The 18,485-nt window shown below is 36.6% G+C and overlaps 1 protein-coding gene across 1 annotated transcript; it reads left to right on the top strand.

Moving 5' to 3' along the window:
• Nucleotides 1–4,361: 4,361 nt before the first annotated feature.
• Nucleotides 4,362–13,494, top strand: LOC127626606 (peripheral myelin protein 22-like). The gene is made up of 5 exons (XM_052102512.1): nucleotides 4,362–4,477; nucleotides 5,327–5,421; nucleotides 5,548–5,641; nucleotides 10,480–10,620; nucleotides 12,763–13,494. Exons 2-5 carry the CDS (start codon nucleotides 5,344–5,346, stop codon nucleotides 12,921–12,923), a joined length of 474 nt encoding a protein of 157 aa, XP_051958472.1. The 5' UTR covers nucleotides 4,362–4,477; nucleotides 5,327–5,343; the 3' UTR covers nucleotides 12,924–13,494.
• Nucleotides 13,495–18,485: the final 4,991 nt, after the last annotated feature.

Raw genomic sequence — 18,485 nt, 5'->3', positions numbered from 1 at the left:
CCCCCCAGAGCAACCTGGAGTTAAGTGCCTTGCTCAAGGACACAATGGTGGTGGCTGTGGGGATCGAACCAGCGACCTTCTGATTACAAGTTATGCGCTTAGCCCACTTCGCCACCACCACTCCATGCAAATATATGAATATATTTAATTTAATATGAACATTTTTGTCAAAAAATATTGATTGCTTACTATATCTTGCACTACACATTAGCTTGCACTTCACAGCTTTATGTCCAATAGACCCTTTTCACATATCCGATTTTGGAATGTGGATGTAAAACGATTGCAGGGTAAACTTGTAAAGCAGTAAATTGGACACCACAGCAAATTACATTTTTGATTCCGCCTTTGCTCCAACAGCAAAAGAAAGATCCACTATTATGCTTTCGCAGCTTCCCAAAAAGAAGACAAGAACAGAGAGCGGTGGATTTACAGCATTCAGAAGGGAGGGAGAGAGGCAACATTTTCTGTCAATCTCTCAGCAGGTGTATAAGAAACCTCGTCATTTTTAAAACTTATTCCAGTGTAATATAACACAAAATATGATGTTAAATGTACACAAAATATTAAAAAAGTTGAAAATATAAACATTTTGGTAACATTGTAATGAGTGGTAGTAACTGTATGTGAACTACAATACCCAGAATGCATGGAGTGCACTTCCGGAATCAGAATAAAAGGCAAAGATGTGTGCAACGCAAGCAGCATGGTGTTTCCGGGTATGTCTATTAGAGTACAGCAAAATACTTCACGATATAGTGAGAAGCCATAACGTAAAACATTACAGACCTGCCATCACTGTCTGTGAAAAGGGTCCATTAAATGCTCTATAGAATCATTAATATAGAATATAGTACCGTTTTCACCTTAATCTTTCTTCTTAGAACCACTTGCACCAATTAGCAAGTTGCAAATCATGTTACAATTGAAGTAGCTAAAGCCTTTTAAAAAAATGCATTAATAAATTTAAAAAATAAGGGACGAGCCATTTAGTGTGTATCACCCAAACTCTCTGTTCCATCATGGAAATATGCTAGCACAGGAAAGAAAACGGTGCCTATCAAACCAAGAAAATATATTTAAAGCTGAATGCCACTATAGCAATTCAGCATTTCAAATGGATGCAGCACTGTTCACTTATTTGAAGTGCACCTCCAAAGTGTCTGCTCTGATATCACTTAAGATGTTTTTTGGAATTTCTGATAGACAAACAGGATGAAGGTCATAAAATGTGGTAAGTGGTGGGCAGACTCACTTAGGTTGATATTATTTGACCAAATTGTCCTGTCTGTTTCCATGGAACATGAATAATTAAATAAAATTCTGTCTTTTTTTTAATTATTAAAAACACAAAACGGGGTGAAAAAAAAACAATCCGCTTCAACTTAAAAACTTAAGCTTAATTGTTGCCTTAAAGTATTAAGAAAACAAAGCTGTGCCAAAATGATAATTTACAGGGTTAAGTTAATCACACTTTGTCCAAACTCTTTGAATGTTCTTATAATGAAGAAAACAGTATCGAGAAATGACATGTGGAGAAATTAAATTATTAGGTCAAGTTTAATGAATGGATAAAAAATGATTTACAGTGCTACTATACACTCACAAAGCACTTTATTAGGAACACCTGTACACTTAATTTTAGATTATCTAATCTGCCAAACTTTTGTCAGCGGTGTAATGCAAATAATCATGCAGACACAGGTCAGGAGCGTCAGTTAATGTTCACATCCACCATCAGAATGGGGAAAAAAATGTATCTAGTGATTTTGACCGTGGCATGATTGTTGATGCTAGATGGTCTGGTTTGAGTACTTCTGTAACTGCTGATCTCCTGGGATTTTCACGCAGTCTCATCCAGTGAGCAGCAGTTCTGTGGATGGAAACGGCTTGTTGATGAGAGAGGTCAACAGAGAATGGTCGGAGCTGACAGAAAGTCTACAGTAACCACTCTGTACAGTTGTAGTGATCAGAATAGCATATCAGAATGCACAAAATGTTGAACCATGAGGTGAATGGGCTTCAACAGCAGAAGAGTAAAATGTGAATCGTTGAGCATTTTCATCTACTACATCATAGTCGTTATCTTGAGGGAGCCAGCCTTGTCTAATGGAGCAGCTAAATTACCTCCTTACTTCAGGGAGCAGTATTGTACCAATTGTACATTGTTTTATTAAATGCTGCCTAGAGATGTTGCAGAATGAGTGTAATATCTAATATAATGAGGGTTGAAAGGGCTGTTATGCACATATGATACCAGACTCTATTTAACTGAGAGTGCCCATGTTCAAAACTATTCAGGCTGATTGTGAGGACCCATTTTGACAACCAGCTGTGGGTAAACACTTCAGAATGTCAAGGGCTATTTTGTAATAATTGTGTGCCAAGGCCGGAACTTTCGCTTATGTGCACAAAATCAAACACTTCATCGTTTTGAAAATAAACTGTTTCCATCACCTTAATGCACCTTTGTCATGCGAAACGCAACAAAATCCACCTCCACCTAGCGCATCAAATTTTAAGATGTTATGCTCATATCAAGCGTCAAAATAACATGTGTATACAAACAGTTGGATGGAAACCCAGCAATTGAGCAAAGGAAAGTTTGCTTGAAAATATATTGGAGGACACAAGGCCCCAATAAAAAGACGCTCATGTCAAACTTGCATTCTCAATACTATCTCTTGTGTAACTGGAACACCAGAACATTCCATAGTACCACGGGTATTATTGCGCTGTGCTTGAGTCAATGGATGATAAGCAAGGACAACAAGCTTCTGTCACAATGCAGATTGAAAAATCTGTGGAATCTCATAGATATGCAATCGTGTAGCATTTGGATCAAGATGGGCTGAAAGTCCATGGGCTGAAATGATTTAAAAATCGCTCCGTTTAAACATTTACATTTACATTTATGCATTTTGCAGACGCTTTTATCCAAAGTGACTTACAGTGCACTTATTACAGGGACAATCCCCCCAGAGCAACCTGGATTAAGTGTCTTGCTCAAGGACACAATGGTGGTGGCTGTGGGGATCAAACCAGCAACCTTCTGATTACCAGTTATGTGCTTTAGTCCACTACACCACCACCACTCCAAAACTTAAACACTTCGTATTAAACACTTCAATACAATTGTTTAATTTCTGTATATGTGCTGTGTGGATAGATTCAATGGACACTAAATATTGTACCTGGCAAGTCAAATACTCAAACAGCATGTAAATGTTATGTAAACCTTCATGCGAAGCGATGTCGTACAAATGTAATCCACATCACAAAGAGCTTCAGACAGCACAATTGACCTCTGCTAGAACTGAAAAGATGCACTCATACAACTGTCAAAACAATAGCAAGAGAAAGCATTACTTTGTGAGGTAAAGGTAATGTAAAACCACCCTAGGAAAACATTATGAATATATAAAACATGTTAAATTATTAAGATAAAAGAATAGCCAGATATCCAGTGTACAGAGATTGTAATTATCTGATCAATTCAACATTCTGTGAACTCTCTCTCTCTCTATCTCTCTCTCTCTCATATCAGTAAAAACATTCAGCACTCTCTCAGTCTCTCTCTGCTGCCCTTGCTCTTTGTATTGACTTCCTATTTGATGACAAATGAGAGAGAGAGAGGGGGCGCTGTCTCTCTTTTGTGGAGGCCTCCCAAAAGCCAGCTAACCACCATACTCATTTTCATACACAGAGACTATCAGTGAGAACTGAGAGTAACCATTTGACTTGTTTGTATTTCTCATTCCCATAGCAACCACAACCGATTAAATACATTCCTCATTTAGCCAAGAAACAAGACTTATCTATTTTTGTTTGATTATGTTAACAGTGACTTATGAAAACATAAGTTGTCATCATATTTCAAATAGCTAAATATATCTGCTCAATTTCTATAGAGACAGTCTTCAGTTCAAAGTCCAACTGCAATAATTCTGAAAATTTGTGTTAAAATTTAAAAAAACTGGTTTTAATTAAGTCAAACATAATATTATATTATTTAATTTTATTTAATATGACTGAATCAATCTGACTATATTAGGTTCCACCAACAAAAGTAGTCCTAATGTGTAAGAGTTTTCTACAGTACATACATGCTAAAATACACTATTCCAGTTAAATTGAAATACTTTTGTCGTCCATGCTGGTATCCATGAGAACCAAACTCAGCTTGTTAAGTTTGTGTATGACTAAGTGCCCGGTGGTTTTCCTGAGCTATTACTCACGAGTGTGCGCTCCATTTATGGAACAGCGCTGTCACAGAAGGGCGCGGCCTGACGTAGCCACGCAGAAAAAAGGGCGTAGTCCTTCCATAATGAGACTCTTTAAAACTGCTGCTCCATACGGGATAAAGCTTGTCGTTGTATCTGGACTTTGGAAGTACGTAGGACCTTTGGCACGAGTTGCGCGGCTGCATTTCTGCGTTTTCATCCAGTGTTGTGGACTTACTTTCGCTTCGTTCTCAGTAAGTTGGATTTGTGCTGCTGTTTAGAGATGTATGTTGTCTGTTTATTAGTATAAAATGAGCCTGGAGTGGATCAGAGTCCACAGAATGAGACTACTGATGCCTCACCCAAAAGCTTCTGCTATTTATTTTTGTAGAGATACAAAAATGCCTGTCGTTGCTGTATTATTGTTATCTGTTAAGGAATCTTTTGGACACTATTTTGCACTTTTAATGTGGATGCAACAACTTTTGTTTGTTTTTGCGCCAAATTGATGGTGGAAAAAGATGCACATGATGGGCTGATGTCAAATGGCGTTCTGATTTACTGGACTGTGCGAGCATCGATTACATGTTCATAATCAGACTTTTAAAAAGTTTGGAAAATGAAAGACTAGGGTTAGATAGAAGATATATAAATTGAAAGACAAGTGTCAAATAAAAAAACAGCTTTCTGTTAACTTTTTTTTTTTTTTTTTTTTGTAATAGAATAAGAGCATTATTATATTATTACCCAGGTTTGGCTTAATTACCTTGGCAGGGCACAATGGTAATTAAAATTATTATATAATTATTTTACATACAAATTATAAAGTGAAAGAGAAATAAAGGCATGCATAATTACATTTCAAAATCATTTAAGAGCAATAAATAATAATACGATTTAAAAATGTATTCCAATAAATAAAAGGAAAGAAACATAATAGCATTGTACCTATCAATTAAAATACTTTAACTAGAGCTACGCTGTCTAAAATAACTCCCAACAACACAAACTATTTTCAAATGGCTTGTTTAGTAGATTAAGTAAACGTGTTGTAATTATTCAGTGATGTAATATCAGTAAAATCTTGCTTTGTGCTTCCAGAGAACAGGGAGGAAAAATCATGCTGCTCCTCTTACTTGGAATCGTCATTCTGCACATTATAGCTCTGGTGCTCCTTTTCGTGTCCACTATAGTCAGTGTAAGTAAAACTATTCTGCAATTATATTCTCTCTCTCTCTCTCTCAAAATTTTCCTTTGGAATTTAGTTATTACACTTGACATGATCCATGTGTTTACCTTCCTGTTTTCTCACATCCTCTAACAGGCATGGGTTGTGAACCCAAACAGCAGCTCAGACCTCTGGACAAACTGCACCTTAATCAGTGGACTCTCTAAATGTGACTACGCAGACTCTGGGGGTAGGACCCTGCTATGTTTTATTTTCAAAGTGAATTCAAAAAGCAATATGAAATTCATGCATATAATGGCGTAATAATGTATCTTTAAAAAAAAAAAATATGTTTACTGTAGTGTTAAGCTTCCTCTCTGTAAAGGGTTCAAGTGCCCCCTTGGTATGTTAGCATAGTAGGTTATTCACGGATGGCTTGAACTTGTTAAAGCCCCTTTGCCTGTTTAGCACTCTTTGGTGGGTGTGCCCGTTTTGCCTAACACCTCAATACTGCCATCTATGGCTGAGAATGCAACTGCAGTTTAAATCCACAACAGATCCCTCTTCAACATCAGCTAATGCAGACTGTATAAATAGTCTGGCTGCTGTGGCTGAACCTTGTTTGGGAGTGGAGAGTGCTGGGGTTGAAGAGAGGCTTGAGAACATTTAGGGTGGGGCAGAGGTAGAGTATTAGAAGCAGCTCTGATTTAAACTGATCTATCTGCGAATCCATGCAAGTGTGATGGAGTAGCATCGGACAACCGTTGGCCAATCATGGTGTAATTTGAGTCACAACTCCATCAGAATGCTAGTGACATGATTGTTAACAAAACAAGAATGAAGGCAGTTTTAGAGGGTCCGAGAATACATTATTGTACGTATGAGTTTTCTGTAAGGATACATACCTTTTTATATTGCCTTTTTTTTTTCCTAGTTATTTAAGATTAAGATTCAACTTTATTGTCATTGTGCAGAATACAGGTACAAAGCCAATGAAATGCAGTTGTTTTCACATATCCCAACTAAGCTGAGGTCAGAGCACAGGTCAGCCATGAAACAGCACCCCTGGAGCCAAGGTCAAGGGCCCAACAGTGGTATCTTGACGGTGCTGGGGCTTGAACCCCCGACCTTTCGGTCAGTAACCCAGAGCCTTAACTGCTGAGCTACCACTGGCCCCAGATTAGTCTTTTTTTTTTTTTTTTTGCTCTATGGTGCTTTTAGGAGGAAAAAACATGTGCAGAAAAAATGGGTGTTCTCAAGCAGATAATTTAAGCCCTGTTATGGGATTAGCTGTATTCTGAGGATGAATTGATGGTGTAGTTTTTGCACGAGAACCACCTCTCTGTGTGCTTTGGTAATGAGGCAGGACTAGAATGCTTTGCTGTGCTATTTCATAGCTCCCAAGACTGTTGGCGAAGCAGCTATGATGTCCTGTGTTTGTTTAGGGCATGGCGTGGTGTGATACAGCGTTGGCACAGAGGATTTTTCTGTCCTTCTCCCCTGTGCTTGCTTAGGAGAAATGGGGCCATTGCTCTTTAAAAGTTTCCAGCCATTGCATAAGTTCATTTTTGATGGACATCTGGATTTTCTGAAACTTTGCATTCTCTGTGGAATGTTGAGCAGTCTTTGGCTTCATCCACATTAATTTGGATACATTTGAAAACTCTCCGTCCACGCTTCCATTTCCAAGCGTTTTCCAAAATTCCTCGTCCACACTTAAATGTATGAAAATGCTTAAATCCCCTTATATGGAAAAATCACCGTTCCACCATGTGACAGTCATGTGATCCACGTTTAATGGATCACATGACTGTCACATGACGACAAATACGTCATAATTTTCAGATATCTTAATTTTCCCTGTCCATACTACAACGCGAAGGCGGCATTTTCAAATGTATTCACTATGAGACCGTTTTTGAAAAGTTCAGTTTTTGCTGGACAAAAATGCCATATCTGTGTGGATGGTAGGCCAAAACATAGACAAAAAAAAAAATGCGTTTTCTAAGTAAAATGCATTAGTGTGGACGTGGCCACTTTCATTGCATCTATATATATATATATATATATATATATATATATATATATATATATATATATATATATATATATATATATATATATATATATATATATATATATATATATATATATATATATATATATATATAATATATATAATATATTAGTGAATGGTTATTGAGGACGTCAAGTGACCAAACATAAATTTGTGTTCCATGAAGGGATGAAAATCAAATGGACTTGGAAAAACATGAGGATAGTATTGAACTTTGGTTCAGACCAAGCAATCAAGCCAATTGTGAGCCTAAGACTACCTGAGTGGTGTATTTTTACACCAGTACTGATGAGGAACAGCTGGTATGAAGAAGCTTCTCCACACTGGCCGCAAAAGCATGCATGAAATCCTCTTCTTCATCCTGATATAGAGAGCTGTCTGACGTTTTAAAAGAATAGTTCACCCAAGAAATGAAAATTTGCTGATAATTTACTCACCCTCAGGCCATCCTAGAGTAGTTTCTTTCTTCATCAAATCCGAATTTAAGACTTTTAGGATTTAATTTATCCTCTAAACAATGCAAGTGAATGTACTCCATTTTTTGACTATCCAAAATGCATATTTAGGGTGCATCAAAATAATCCACAAGACTCCTGTCGACAAAAAGTTCTTCTGAATGCAAACCATTGATTATTTTGAGAAACATAACAATACTTGCATACTTTTTAATTACAAATGTTTGCTTCCGTACATTTTTGTGTCGTGCGCTTATGAGAGGGCTGACGTAAGCTCATTGGTAAGGTCACGTGGAGGAGGAGGCAGGAAGTGCGGAGGAGGCCTGAAAGGAAATCCTACAAGTCTTGCATTTTGTTTTGATGAAGAAAGAAACTCCAATACATCTTGGATGGTAAATTATCAGCAAATTTTCATTTTTGTGTGAACTATTCCTTTAACACACCACTTCTGTGCTATGTTTCCCTAGTGCATACTTATCATCTGTTAAGCCACATTCCTCACACCCAAGACCATATGTAGATCTTTTAATGCAAACAGAGGCACACCTCTTCAAAACTAAACATTCTGCCCTGAAATGCACCAGGGCTGTTGATATCTCCCTGTCTTGAAGACCTGCATTTATGGATGCATACTAGAATAGCCCCCTCACATGTCTCCAATGAGATGTGTTCGGAGAAGAACAAATGCCATTTCCACAACTGTTTCCATTCTGAGATGTTTACAAGCACATGAATGAGGTTTTCTTGTCCTTTTAGGGTTATCCATGTCTGCCTGAGAAATAATATTTGACTGTTTAGAACATTCATATTGTACTGCCAATGTTTACCTACTCTTGCACACAATAAACCTCAATTTGTGGACATGTTAATTCACTTAGGCTATCTTGAGAAGATTTCAGTTTCTATACTTTTGTACTGTATGAGAGCAAACTGTATACTGTCAATTGTAAACTGGAGTAAGTAAAAGTAAACTGGACTTCTCCTTAAAAAGAACCAGAGCAGTAGGCTTAAACAATAAGTATGGACTTGAGTGATCTCTAAAAGATAAAACGGATGGACTGATTCTACTTTAGGCTGAAGTAAAGGGTCTGATTTTGTGTTCAGCTGGACTAGAATGTCTGATTCTGCTTTAAAATGGACTAAAGATTCTGATGCATCTTTATTCTAGATTAATGGGTCAAATTCTGCTTCAGCCTTAAACAGAATTAGACTCATTAATCTAGACTAAAGATGAGTCTGAATCTTTAGTCCATCTTAAAGCAGATTCAGATTCAACTTAAGGTTTGATGAGATGATCTGATTCTGCTTTAGCCAGGGGTAGAGGGTCTTGTTCTTGAGACGAGAGACCGAGACCTGATGCTACAGGAATGTTCCACTTAAAAGCAATATACATACCGGACAATCCATGTATTACACTTATTACTGCTTGGGCACATTGATGAGGGAAAGATGTTTATGCACAAAACTCAAAGTTTATTCTTATTAGACAATTTTGTGTAATCAAAAGCATGTGTTCATTTTAGTCTGAAGAACAGCAAAATTATTTTTCAGCTTGGATGTCCTTGGCTATAACCATTTTGACAGAAAACAATGCTTAGACAAACATTTGACTGCCTGATTTCTATTACACTGAGTTTGTCACACTAGTGTACATGTGGTTTACAAATGGAACATTCCAAAGTCAGAACAAGATGCTACATATTAAACTAAAACATCTGCCTCAATATTATTCATCAGTCCCAAAGTCCCCCAAAACCATCCCACAGTATGTTATTGACTTTCAATTTTTCAGTCTAAGCTTTCGTCTTGTGAATCATTGTCTCTTGCGCATATTCATGATTCACATGGTACAAAGAAGAGAAACAGAAAATATTAATGCAAACGCACGTTTTCTCATATCTATGTGTAAAAGGTTCATCATGACAAGCAGGGGGCTTAAAACCATAAAATGTAGGTAATGTAGAGTTAATGAACGTACTTGTAAGCTCCCTTGTTTTGGCCTTGGGACATCTAAAGTGCATTAATATCAGGTACCGGTATCCTAAGAGCTTTTAGGAACAATCCTCATTATGTGACTGCACAATGCATTAAGGGTTCCTGGCAGGCTGAGAGCCCATGGATTCTCCAATGTAATATATATATATATATATGATGCAACTATAAACCATTCAATGCAAAATGTTGGCAACAACAAGAGTTGATTACAAACTTTTTTTTTTTTTTGGCCTGACACTTCCAAACAATGGAAATATCAATAATAAATATGTAAGTGCACATGCCAAATTTCAAGGCATTGTCCAAAGTTTAATATACTAGTGCAACTATATCTATTGTGATTGATTGAGAATAGCGGATGGGGCATAAAGACCTGCTTAATGCTGATTGTAGTTCTAGGCTTCACTGCAAGAACAAATGCTTTCATTTTTATAAAGCTCAAAATTCCTTTATGTATTTTTAGGATTAAGCAGGGATTAATTTTAGGAATAAGCAGGGGTTAATTTTAAGGAGGAACCCAAAAATCTAACAACTTTCTGTCTTTTTCTCCCTGTACTGCAGTTTGGATTCAGGCAGTCCAAGCCCTCATGATCCTGTCGATCATTTTCAGCTGTCTGTCTCTCTTGCTGTTCTTCTGCCAGCTTTTCACACTCGAGAAGGGCGGACGCTTCATCCTTACTGGATCATTCCAGATCCTTGCTAGTGAGTATCATGACACAGTACTACAGTTTACTACATTTGTGTTTCTTATGATCTAATAAACCTTTTGATCTAAAGGCTTATGTTTAAATGTTTAGTAGAAAATATGTTTGTGCCTACATAATTCCATTACAATAAAAATACATAGTTTTTGTCTGAATTGTGGAAAGGCTTCCAGCAAGTACCCATATACAAACTCTTTAAATACTGTTTATTTGCTTACTACTGTATATAATCCCCATACATACATTATATTTTTTACTATAATTTTACAGTATGGTTCCAATTTGGTTATTTTTGGGGGGAATCAACTCCTTACATTCTAAAAACATAATTTTTTAGGTTATATTTTATAGAACCATAAACTAACTATCCTAGAATATTCAGGGAACTGAATATTATTTGTTGGGAGGCCAACAAAATGAGCTAGTATCTCTCGTCATTAACTACAGACAGTGTAGAGGGAACAAATATAGAAAGAGGCCTTTTGCAGACTTTTACGTAACTGGAAGTGCAATTTATGTAAATTGATCGCTCATTACAAACGTTACATTTAAGTCTAGTCTTTAGGCTGTAATTAAGATGGAATATTACTGTAGATCATTACGGTTCTTGGATGATGAATAGTTCTGTGGGCGCCATCAAGGCTGCTTGATCTTTTGGAAGATACTGTGGGCTTTTAGGCTGCTGTCAATGGCTCTCGTTGGAGAGGATGGGCACTCTAAATGAAAGCTAAATGTTAGGGGAATGCTGAGGGCGTAAAAAGCACAAAGCCAGATCGTTACAGGTGCCCACTGGCTTGGCTCCGGATACACGGCCGCTGCCACAAGATAAAATGTCAAGACTGGCACTCCGGGGGTGTTCTGTGGTCTGTATTAAGAACATTCTGAAAGTGCCTTGTAATATTTCCTCCCTCTCACAGAGACATATAGTACACCCAAAAATGAAAATTGCTAATTTATTCACCCTCATGTTGTTCAAAACCAGTGACTTTCTTCTTTGGAACTTTAATTCACCAAAGAGGCATTCAACTGATCAAAAAAATGAAGTTAGGACATTACTGATGTAAAAAAAATGGCACCATCACTATTTGAAAAGTCCTTTTGATCAAATCTAGACGGGCCTCATTTCCAGCAGCCACCACTCCAACACCTTATCCTTGAGTAATCATGCTAAATTACTAATTTGGTACTAGAAAATCACTTGCCATTATATAAAACATAGTTTAAAGCTATTTGTTTAGTTAAATGAAGCTCAACATTGTGTTTGCTTTTGAGTTGCCACAGTATGCACTAGACTAGCATGTCTTAAGGTCAAAAATGGCAAAAAAGAAACCGCTTTCTCTACAAACTCCTCAGTCAATCATTGATTTGAGGAATGAAGGCAATACAATGCTTGAAATTGCCAAAAAACTGAAGATTTCATACAAAGGTGTACACTACAGTCTTCAACGACAAAGGACAACTGTCTCTAACAAGGACAGACTGAGATGTGGAAGGTCAGATGTACAATTAAACAAGAGGATAAGTACATCAGAGTCTCTAGTTTGAGAAATAGACACCTCACACGTCCTCAGCTGACAGCTTCATTGAATTCTACCCACTCAACACCAGTTTCATGTACAACAGTAAAAAGAAGACTCAGGGGTGCAGGCCTAATGGGAAGAATTGCAAAGAAAAAGCCACTTTTGAACCAGAAAAAGAAAAGATTAGAGTGGGCAAAGAAACAGATAATTGGAAAAGAGTGTTATGGATCTTAACCCCATTCAGCTTTTGTAGGATCAGCTAGACTGTAAGGTGCATGAGAAGTGCCCAACAATACTGCTACATCAATGGCAAGTGCTACAGGAAACAGTATCTGGACAAACTGAAAGCTAGAATGCCAAGGATCTACAAAGCTGTCATTGCTGCACATGGAGTATTTTTTTATTTTATTTAAAAAATAAATTATTTTCAAATTGGTCATTTTTCACATTTATGTCCGGACTATACATCATGATCAGTTGAATGCTACTTTGGTAAATAAAAGTACCAATTTCTTTCCATAAGAGCAAAATCTGTGTGTGTGTGTGTAAAGAAATTGATTTGTCTTTAAGGTCTCTTTCATTTCTATCCAGCTAATATTTATTTTTCTCTTCTCCCCTAGGTCTTTTTGTTATGTGTGGCGCAATTATTTATACGGTAAAGAACGGCATGTGGGTCCATCCGTCAGAATCTTTTGGCTTTTGCTACATCCTGGCCTGGGTAGCCTTCCCTCTGGCACTAATAAGTGGTTTAATCTACGTAATCTTGAAAAAACGAGGGTGAGGTGGTGCCCTTCTCTGGCCGCAATCAGGAAGCAAAGCTCTGAAGCCAAAGTATTGCACTGCACCCACAGAGAAGTGAAATTGTGCAGTATCTTCATCTGGGGGGGTCAGTCAAAATCAACTCCACTGCCACTCCAAAAAAAAACATATTCAATACTGTCATCATTTGAAGATGTATATAGTATCTGTGGTTTAAAACCTATTTATAACACTTTTTACATGTATGTAAATAGTATTTTATGTTTGCTCTGTTGACAAAGAACCTTGCAAAAGCTTTTCTTTTTGCTAATTAAGTGCCTAGTGTGTGTTTTTGTCCCAGAAATTTGCAGCATTAGCCATTATGTGTTTGTCATTTTCTTCCCTTATACAGCCACAAATACATATTATAAAGTTTTTGAGGGGGGGTATTTTAACCAAAGTGCATGTATTAAATTACTGGGATAATGACAAGGTGTTTTCAATTATGCTACATTCAGAATCCAAAGAAAAAGTAACTGATAAACCATGTTTTTTTTTTTTTGTTTTCCCATCATTTCAAAGCTTGGTAACATTTTTCCATTTGTTAACATGAACTAACAATGAACAATACTGTAGAGGTATTCAATGTAAAAGAGGAGGCGAGAACCGGCTTTTCAATATAAATAATATTTTAATGAGAAACTTAAAAGACAACATAAACACACACATGACGGACATGTCCGCTATGTCTCACCCGCACGATCCCCTGCAGGCAGCCTTTAACCCTCACGGAGGCATAATTAGCCTAATAGGGGACCGGGTGCATAGAATCACGACCCGGCCCCGCCCTCCGCCCTGCCACAAATACTTTTACAGCATTTATTAATCTTGGTTAATGTTTCAACCATAGCAATATATTTTCAAAAGTTGTATATTAACATTATTTACTGCACTATGAACTAAAATTAAACATTTGTATTTTTATTAACAAAAGATAAAAATGCTGTAAAAATATATCATTCATTGTTAGTTCATGATACCTAATGCATTGAATGATGTTAACGAACGGAACATTATTGCAAAGTGTTACCCATAGCTTTGATCATATCTTTGTTTTGTTTTTTTCAACTAAAATGGTGCTATTTATTTACCATTCCTTTAACTAGTAGCCATTTCGCCTTTATTTAGAAGGACATAACATGATTGAAAGCCACGATTAGAACACAAATAAATATATATTAAATGTATTGTTTGTGCCTATTCAATGCTGTATATAAATTACTACTCACCAAAATGTTTGATTTTATAATAAAACAAAATATGTTCTGAGTAACGCATGAATTGGCAATTAGTTTAGTTTTGGGAGATGTGATGGAAGAATTGTGGTTACAATGAAGACTCGGACCTAGATAAGGGTTGGTTCATTTTAGTGGGATTTTGAAAGTTTCTTTTAAAAGCAGTAACAGCAGCAGGATTCGATGAGAAAGGCTGTAATTCATTCAGTCTGTGAGACAAATGTTGCTTGTTTGAAGTGTTTGGTGAGTTTTATCTCATGCAAGCCTTGTAATCTCATCACAATCAGTGTGTTAAATACAGTAACCCTGTATATTCAAATTTGAATACAGAATAAGACAAATGAAATGAAATAAAACTGACAACGTATAGCCCTTTTGCATTTACAGTATGTAATCTATCAGGGGAAAAAAACACTAAAGCATCAAAGTGGCAGTTTTGTTGGGTAAATTTGTGTTATGGACTGGTATGATGAAGGCAACATCGTAACACATTTTGCATGCATTGGTAATACTTGAAATATAACATGCTGCAATGTCTACCATCTTTTGATGATCTCATTCCACTGAAACACATAACTCAAATCACATTGTAATATATGTGATTGTTTTAAAGGAGAATTAAGCTTATTACAATTTCTAAAGTCCAAAGTCCAATTAGAGGTTTATTATAGGGGTCAGATTGCTTCACCTGCAACAGCAAAAAAACAAAACAAAAAAAAACTGCATATGTCTGTTTTTTTTTTTTTTAGTTCAAACTGATACTCTTTGTGGTCAAATGGAGATTAATGTCTAAATTACTAAATCCCTTTTAAGCTTATTCTGTGACTGAACAAACATTGCAACTTTTATGCACAGCAGAATAATTTATTCTACCTGCAATTAAGTTGTCACTGAAATCTAGACGTTTTTTTTTTTTGTTTGTTGTGTGTGTGTGTGTGTGTGTGTGTGTGTGTGTGTGTGTGTGTGTGTGTGTGTGTGTGTGAAGTAATTTGATAATTTGTCCCCTTTAAAATGTTCAAGAATTTGGTCTGTACTGACATGGGACCAGCACTACACAATAAATATGAATATGAATACCTTATACTGCAATTATTTCTATATATAATTTTATTAAACAAAATTAACAATTGGGTAGTGTTGTACTGATATGAAACGGCTCAACAGTTTTAAACATTGTAATTTGTTTTAATTCGATGTCTTGGTGCTCCTTCTAAAAACACCTTTGAGGGAACCTGTACTACCTGTAAATTCTGTTTATACATTCTGAAGAAGTGTAACCTCTGATGAAAACATTAATTTATGTTGTGCCTTTGATTCGCTTCACTTATGAAAACTTGTTTAAAAATATAAATATTTAAAAATAAATATTGCTTTTCAGATTTTATTTTGTCTTTACTCCTGCCTACATGCCAATGAACTAAAACCATAACATACACTGCCTGGTCTAAAAAAAAAAAATCACACCCATCTCTTGGTCCTCTTGGTCCGGACAAAAAAGAAAATGATACAATAAGTCGTGGTTTGCTTAGTGCACACACTGGCATTTGTAACACCGAACCTAAAGCTACAAAAGAAAAGGCATCAGGAAAAAGTCACAACCTGATTGGACAGATTTGATGATGTATATGGGCAACATAGCACCTATGATGAGAAGAACCAGGTATGCTTGAGGTCAGTATTAGGCAAATTACTTACTGTTTTTGGTCTGTTTAGACGTCGTTGGTCCATGTTGTGTTCATATATCAATCAAACCGCACCAGGTTTTTTGATAGCCTGGACTCCAAATTACGTTTCACAACAGAGTACACGCTAGAATTGATACGAGATCAGAAAACAAATGCATGATTATTATGCATTTCAGAATATGATGTGTATGTTTTTAATTGCCTAAAGGCATCATATATTTTATTGGTTACAAAATAAAAAAGTACCTCCTACTGAAAAATCGAACTATTTGATTACCTGACTACCAAAGAGAATTGGCAATTTCTCTCCAACTCTTCTCTTTCTCCACCCAGTTGTGGTACAGTTCAGATGAAACATCAAAAAGGCACTGGCGCTCCTGCCAATTGAGACTTTCCTGATACTGCAGCCATGCTGATGTTCAGTAGCAGGTACATCAGGATTCCTCTCACTGAAACTTCCCGTGCCCCGTTTCTTGCTCTCTCATTGGCTGTAGGTCAACGCTGCTGTTGTATTTAGTCAAAACATATTTCACACTGCACGATTTGGAATCGCAGACAGGTCCAGATATTTATCATTCTAGATATCTCGCTGACATCAGCAACGCATCTGCAATTCTCTCAAATCGCATCTTTGTACTCAAAAGATGTCTCAATTCGTACATTGTGATCATCACTCACAGGAGCGAGCTCTGATTTGCCTATGATTTCAGGCTTTTGTCGGCGATCTCCACAAAACTGTCGGAGAATGAAAATAGGGCTTAAAATCATGTAGTGTAACCTCTGCATAACAGAGCAATCGCACCAGAGTTCGTTTTAATCGAACTAAACCTGCCAAGTGTGAACACTTTTGTTGGACAGCCTTTAGCTTTGATTATGGCGAGCATTCGTTGCGGCATTGTTTCGACAACCTTATGCAACGTCACAACATTTATTTAGTTCGGAGTTGCAATAATATTTGGGTCGGACCACTCCGTAAAGTCTTCTCCAGCACATCCCAAAGACTTTCAGTGGGGTTAAGGTCAGGACTCTCATGTGTGAAAATGATTCCTCATGCTCCCTGAACAACTCTTTCACAATATGCGCCCGATGAATCTTGGCATTGTCTTCCTGGAATATGCCTGAGCTGACAGGGAAGAAAAATTCCATTGATGGGATAACCTGGTAATTCAGTGCATTCAGGTAGTTAGCTGACATCGGATCTTGCCTAGGGCACCAAATAAGCCAGAACTGCCACTAGTGAGTTCTACTGTCGATTATTTCGATGATTTAATAATGCAACATTTCTTAACCCAATTCCAGTGATTCCAGCAATCTCCTTAGTTGTTTTCTTTGCTTGATGCAGGCCAATAATGTGCCGCTTCTGAAACATAGTACCATCTTTTCCACGACTATGGGATACATCTTTCTGACATGGTTGTTTAACAAATGAGAAGCTACACACTGCCTCAGTTAGGGTTAAAAGAATTGGTGCCAGCTTAGTGATCGCTGCAATAATGATCCAATCATAGGCCCTTAAGTATCTGCTTATTTAAATCCAAATGGCAACTTTTCTTTTTCTTTTCCAGAAATTGTATATAACAAAGCTGTCCAAGGAGATTTTGAGAAAATGAATACGAGGACAAAAATGTGAAGAAAAACATTGTGAAGAGTGAAGAAAGTCTGCCATCTAGTGTACATCCAGTGTCATTAATTGTTTGTTAAAGGTCAGCATTTGCAACCCTGGATTTTTTATTTATTTATTTATTTTATTTATGCAATTATTAACATTTGTGAGGGGGCATTTTGTCTAAACACATATACACCTACAGTGTGTCATCCAATTCATGTCAAATACTTCAACTGAATCAATACACAGAAATACATTCTCAGTCTTAACAATTATGGGTGTTCCCCATAACATCAAAGAACATCAAATTAAAAGGTCTACTTAGCTGTAAATAAAGTAAAATAAATCAAAACATAATAAAACCTTTGCTAGAATTCATTTTACATATTTGACTGGTCCATCCCATTTTAGATTACTGTGAAGACTTAATGTCGACCGTTTCAGTCTAGCTTAGAATATTATAAAATACTTCATATTTTCGATAACATTTTTGAGAATTCAATATATTTGATCCCACACTCTGAATATTAGAGGCATTTTTGTAATTTCAGTGGTGTTTTTTGTCCAGCGCTTTTGCTAATGTTTGATCATACTGCCATCTAGTAAGAAGCGTGATGACATCTTTGACAATGACTCGCAATACAATTTAAATTTAAAGACCGATAACTCCAATAAGAGAGACTAAAAGAGTTTCAACAGAACAGATTAAGGGGAGAGGGGGCAAGAGAAAATAATGTCACAGACCATTTTCCAAGGTGTCACAGACCATTTGATCTAATTACACCGTTCATTAAATCACCAGCAGTGGAATCAGTCTTCATTTAGCAGGATTTTGTTTGCTAGCTGTGTTTTTGCATAGCAGAGATGCACTTGTGAGTTCAATGTGTTCGTTACAATCACTGAACAACAACATGAAGTGAGTTTTCTGTTCTCATATTATAATACAATGCAACTTAGTGATAAAAACGCCAAATTAAAATGCTGCGACTTTATTCATTTAATGAATAACAATTTCTCTC

Source organism: Xyrauchen texanus, chromosome 33, assembly GCF_025860055.1.
Source record: "Xyrauchen texanus isolate HMW12.3.18 chromosome 33, RBS_HiC_50CHRs, whole genome shotgun sequence".
In the NCBI taxonomy this organism is placed as follows: domain Eukaryota; kingdom Metazoa; phylum Chordata; class Actinopteri; order Cypriniformes; family Catostomidae; genus Xyrauchen; species Xyrauchen texanus.
Note: the sequence above shows the minus strand (reverse complement) of the source record. Positions and strands in the feature narration are given on the sequence as shown.